The 5956-nt window shown below is 57.0% G+C and overlaps 1 protein-coding gene across 1 annotated transcript in view; it reads right to left on the reverse strand.

Annotated features, from left to right (window-relative positions):
* Positions 1 to 5956, reverse strand: part of H6PD (hexose-6-phosphate dehydrogenase/glucose 1-dehydrogenase) — an 18316-nt gene that overhangs the window by 8205 nt on the left and 4155 nt on the right. The window contains exon 3 of the mRNA XM_025048530.1: positions 3 to 240. Within this exon, the coding sequence (XP_024904298.1) occupies positions 3 to 240 (238 nt within the window). The remainder of the gene's footprint in view (positions 1 to 2; positions 241 to 5956) is intronic.

Below are 5956 nucleotides of genomic sequence, written 5' to 3' on the forward strand. Positions count from 1 at the left end.
GCTGTCCGGCGCGCAGCTCTCTGCGCACCTGCGCGCCGTAAGCCCGGTACTGGCCCAGCACGGCGCTGGCGCGCCGGAGGCCCCGCAGCGCCCGGAAGGCCTGGAGCTTGTGCTGCAGCACGGCCTCCGCGCTGCTCGCGTTGTAGGGCAGCTCCATGGCCACCAGGGTGAGCACCTCCGTCAGGTGGTTCTGCAGCACGTCGCGGATGACGCCGTACTCCTCGTAGAAGCTGGTGCGACCTGAGCGGGAGGAGGGGGAGGGGAGTGGGCGTGAAGGGCGGGCACCACGTCCAGGTTCCCCGGGGTGCACGGAGACCCCACCCCGCGCAACCTGTCTGCATCCTTCATTCCCCGGTGCAGACGGCCGACAGAAATGATTGACGAGGAGCAAACCGCCACAACAGCACGAGGGAGGGCGGCTCTGAGCCACCCGCCCTCCAGGGGGTCTCCGGGAATGGCGTGGGGAAGGCCCCGGTCCCAGCAGAGGACAGACAGACGGCGCTCACAGATATCTGCCCGGCTGTGGCCCTGCCTGGGCTCCAGCCAGCAGGGGTGGCGCTGCGGAGGCAGCAGCACCCCGGTGAGGGCCGGGGCTCTGGGGCCTGACAGCCACAGACTTTCGAGTCCCTGTTTCTGTATCCTGCCATTAAACAGGACTGACAACCGCCACCCACATGCCACTCAATGTGCCAGCAATGAGGACACAGACAGGTCCTTGCCCTCTGCTTCCAGGGAGGGTAGATGGGAAGGAGAAAAAAGTAACTCAACCAAGAAATGATAGACTGAGATTGTCACAAAGAGTATTGGGAAGGCCCCTCAGACCGGAAGAGTCCGCCCTACACAAAGCAAGGGAGAGAGCATTCCCAGAGCGAAACCCTAAAGCGGACAGAGCTTGGCTGCTCGGGTTCTGGAAGGTGAACAGGAGGGAGCAGACAGGAGGCCTGGATTCTGAAGGGCAGACATCGAGAACAGATGGAAAGAGCCTTGGAAATTAGACGGAGGAGTCTGAGAGGCTATTAAAAGTTCTTGACCCCAATCAGTGAAGCGGAGTTAACAGCGGTTCCACTCCCACGTGCACCAGAGAGAAATGAAAACGTGTCCCCACAAAAACCCGTGCCGAACACTCAGAGCCACATGATTCACAGTGGCCAAAAAAGAGCAACAAACCAAATGTGCATCAACCGATGGATAAAATGAGGTCTATCTATGGAATGGAATATTACTCAGCCATGAAAAGGGACAGCCCTGACACTATAACTGGATGAACCTTGAGAACATCAGGCTAAATGAAATAAGCCGAACACAAAAGGCCACCAGTCATATGATTCCATTTATATAAAACGTCCGGAAGAGGCAAATCCATAGAGACAGGAAGTAGATGAATGGCTGCCCGGGGCTTGGGAGACGGTGGAATCAGAGGATGCCACTAGGGGGCACAGGGCCCCTTTTGGGGATGATGCAAATATTTTAAAATCAATTGTGGTGATGGATACACAACTCTATGAATATACTAAAACTCATGGAATTGTATTCTTTAAATGGGTGAATTGTGTGATTGGTGATCGTGTCTCAATAACCCACCCCCCTTTTTTTTGTGTTAGAGCAGGGAATTTGGAGACACGAAAGAGGGGCCGAGGGAAGATTGCGCTGCCTCGGATCTGAGAGATGCGCCCTCCGGGAGGGGCTGGGTCATAGACCCCACCAGGCAGCATTTGCTCTAGTCAAAGGAAGTAACGAGGGCCAGATCGAAGCAACAGTGAAATGCAGAGACAGTATGCAGTGGGTGGGTGAAAACTGTGTGGCGGTGGGCTGGGCGGGTGAGAGGCAGTTCAGAGTCGTGATCTGGGGTGTGGTCTCTGGAGCCAGGCTGCCTGGGTACCTGCTCTGCCTGCCATCTCTTAGCCCTGTGACCCCAAAGGAATTGTCACAGGACCTCCCTGTAGGGCCACTGTAAGGATTAATGAGTTCACACACATACGGGGCTTGGAACAGTGCCTGGCACACAGGAAGCCCTGATAAACACTGGCTAGTATTTTTATTGTTACAGGGGCGTGGGCAGCTCATTTAGAAATAAAGAAGTTAGAAAAAGGAGTTGGTATTTCATGAGGACAATGCGATGGCGGTTTCGGTTCTAAATCTTCTGCACGTGAAGTGGTGATGTGACAGCCAGGGACTGTATCGAAAAGGCAGCGGGAGGAATAAGATGGGGCTCGGAGAGGCCATGGAGGCTGGAGCTTTCCTGGGTTTCATCAAAGCAAAACGCCATCCGTGGTGAAAGCATCGCTGTTTTATAACCCCGAGGAAGAAACAGCCTGCCAGCTCAGCTATGTCACCCCATCAATGGGAAACCCAACTTCAGAGCTGTTTACCTATGAGGAAGGTGGGTCTTAGAGTCAATGAATCACAGTAGATATCAGAGCATAAATAGAATAGCTCGAGTTTTGAGAACAGGTAAAGTTTTGATGGTGAGAACAAAACAGAGTCCTTAAAAGCCCTGTTATCTGCTTTACTATTCATTAGTTTAGCAAATCCCGAAGTGGCTCTTTTCCTATTTTTATCCTCACTCGGTCTGTGGGGAGAATGTATTTCTTAGGTTCACTGCCCGCTGTGTGAAAGAGAGCTTCTTTTATTCCTTAATTTCAAGCTTCAGGGGGTGTGCCGGGTTTAGCTCAGCCCACAGATTTGTGGACTTTGATCCTTCCCCAGCTACCTCTGCAGCGACCAGAACCGAGCCAGGCACCTCCCGGCAGGAGGCCGTGCAGCCGAGCTCGAGGAGAGGAGGTCGGGGTGGGGCTAGCCCTCCTGATGACGCCCGACGAGCCCTTTGGTTTCCTTTTTCCTAGTTATGACCAGTTATTGTAGAAAAAAAGCACAGCCAGGATGAACGACTGGGAGAAAGGCTCTCCTGCACTGACTCGGCTTGCGGCCTGTCTCGGTCCCGAGCTCGTCAGAGATCACAATCAGGGGAGACCCACTCAGTCGTGCCGCCCCTCGAAACTTCGTGGGGAATGTGCCCCGGAGGCAAAAGAAATCCAACGGGACAAAACAACAGCTATCGAGTGGCCTTTGCCCTCCGGCCTAGTAATTCCGCTTTGGAAGTATGCTCAAAGGAAAAACACGTTTTAATACTCCTCAATGTTCTAGAAGTAGATAGGGGTTGCGCAAATGTGTGACTCTATTAGAAACTTCTGAATTGTCCACTATAAAGGGGTAAACTTTATGGCCTGTGAATTATATCGCGATTTTTTAAAAAGCTCACAAAGTCCTATTTAAAATAGCAAAAAACCGAAATGCCTAATGATAGAACAATTCGTATTTGGTGGTATAAACAAAACTGAACAGAAATCTAGAGCTGCCTCAAGGTACGTATTATGCGGATTGTCAATACGTGAAAATTTACATCTGTAAGTGAGAGAGAAAGAGACAGGTGATGTTTGGGGAGAAATGGTCACAAAGACTATCACAGACCAACTGTGGGCTTCTGTATAATCCAGCACGGGTCACAGGTAAGTCATGTGGAGCCCAGGACGACAGAGCCCACGGCCGCTTCCTGTCCTGGGCATCTTGGAAGGGAACAGCGTTTCCACGTGTGAAGGGTTTCCATGTACATTATCTGATTTAATTCTCAAAACAACCCTGAGGTAGTGACCGGGGTTATTGTCACTATGTGATAGAGACGGTACTGGAAACCACAGCCTTCAGAACCGGGACCAAACGCCCCCTCCCCTTTGCCTCCACACTGTGGGAGATCGAATTTTCCCAGTGAAAACACAGATTTAAAAAAAATAAATAAATAAGCCGGCTGCGATGCCTTCCGATACTTTCTGGGACCACTGAAAATAAAAGGGACAGAGCAGAGCTGCCGCCTGGCGGACTCTGGTCAGGGAGCCTGGCAGCTGCCCTGAGCCCTGAGCTTACCCTGCCACAGCCCTGCCCTGCGGGCGCGGAGGGGCCACCCTGCCAGGCGAGCTCCCAGCCCCTGCTGGCACACCTGCCAAAGGCAGGACAGCTGGTGTGCACCTGGGAGGACCCTGTGGCCTCCGCCCCTTGGTGAGAGGCACTGATCGGTCCCTCCAGCCCTCAGAAGTGAGCCTGCATCACACCCCTTCCCCCCACCCCCGTGTCGGCACAGGGGCCCTCCAAGCCGAACTTCAGTCTGTCAGTCACCCAGCCCTCTTTCCGGCAGAGCTTTTCCCAGCGGCCACGATGACAGGGGGCCAGCAGGGGTCATCTCCCAGGAGCTAAGTGGCCCAGCCAAGGTCACTCTTTGTACTGCCCATGGTGCTGTTTCAGGAGACCCCAGCCTGGGCACCCCGGTTCCTGTGACTCTCAGGGGCTCACTGGATGGGGACGCCTCGGGGGGCACCCAGATGAGACTGAGGGGGAGCTGGGGCCGGGCGGAGGGAGGACTGCCTCCTCCTCTCCTCCTCCCCCGTCCCTCTCTCTCCCTCCTGTCTCTGCAGCAGCCTCGACTCTGCAGCAAACTCCTCTGGGCCAGAGGCTGCGGCAGAAACGCAGCAAACAAGCTCTCACGCAGCCGTGGACGGAGGGGGCTGGGGAAGCGGCCTCCACCCACTGGGATGGCGTGAGTGCAGGTGGGGGACATGCAAACGACCTTGCAGCTCCCGAGTCCCCTGCTCAGGGCCTGCAGCAGCTGGGACCGGGAAAGCTCCATTTCCTATGCCCTGCTTGCAGCCCCTGCCCCTTCCAGCACTCGGGGCGGCGGGCTTGGCTGCTGCCAGGGACCAGGTCGCACTAGTGCCTCCCTGTGAAAGAATCAGAGGGGACAGCCAGGACCACAGGGGGGAGGAGGAGGCAGCTGGGGGCAGCACCTGCCGGCCTGAGGAAGTGGCTAGGTGGCGGGAGGAAGGCCGGCTGTGGCCCCTGGGCTTAACAGTCGGAATGCTGGGCTCTGCATCCTGCCTCAGGACCTTCCTGGCCACCTCGGTGCCACTGCAGCGGGCACAGCGACCTCCAGCAGGAGGCCAGTCCTTCCTCCTGCCTGCTTCCCACCCCGACCGGGGAGAAGGCAAGCAGGGCCCTGAGGTGCTGCGCACGGGGCTCGCTGGCCACGGTGGGCTGGCTGTGGGGTCCACGGCTCCTGTCCTCTCTCTCCAGCCTGCACTGGAGTCGACAGCAGCCCCCCCGAGGGACGGGCTCCAAAGCGGGACACGGAGGGGACAGGAGGGACCACTGCTCGGGCCACTTCCTTGGGAAGTGACGAAGCCTTGTCCTTCTGGTTGGAGGAGGGGTGCACATTCATGCCCAAGGCCCCACTTGCTGTGGGGATGAGCAGGAAGTCACCCTTGTACGCCCTGCTCTGGGCCTGAATACGCAATGGGCAGGTAAGCAGGCTGGCCAGGGAGACCCGACCCCCAGGACAGCTGCAGTCCTGCTGGTCACCCCTGACAGGGACAGTAGGCTGAGCCAGCCCCCCGACTGCATCCTTACTGGCTGCAAGCCCCTTGGGGCCAGCGGGTCCCCGGCCGCCTGCCCTGCCCTGCATCTCTCTTTGCCTTTGGGCTGAAGGCACAGTGAGCACCTGAGTGAAGCAGCAGTGAGCTCAGGGGCTGGGCAGCAGCGAGACCCCTCAGAACCCGCACCCCACAGACAGTCAGGCCTGTGCTTTGGTCCCACAGCACCCTCCCCTGGGACTTCTGCTTTGGGGCTGCTGTTCAAACTGGAGACACCCCCACCCCACCCGCAGCCCCTGCCCCAGGACGAAGACTGGCCCAGGCCCCTGCCTCTCCGTCCTGCCTGCTGTTCGCCGTTCTCCAAAATCTAAAAGGCCCTTTGCTGCACTTTGCCTAGCCCCAGGCTGCAGGGGGTGCCGCGAAGAAACCCACAACGACACCAGATGCCAGAAGGAAACGGGGTGCAGAGGGCCGCAAGAAACGAGGCGACGGTGCCAGTGGGTACCCACAGATGTCGCGGCTCTTCCCAATCCAGGGTGCAC

This window comes from Pteropus alecto, unplaced genomic scaffold (genome assembly GCF_000325575.1).
Source record: "Pteropus alecto unplaced genomic scaffold, ASM32557v1 scaffold125, whole genome shotgun sequence".
In the NCBI taxonomy this organism is placed as follows: Eukaryota; Metazoa; Chordata; class Mammalia; order Chiroptera; family Pteropodidae; genus Pteropus; species Pteropus alecto.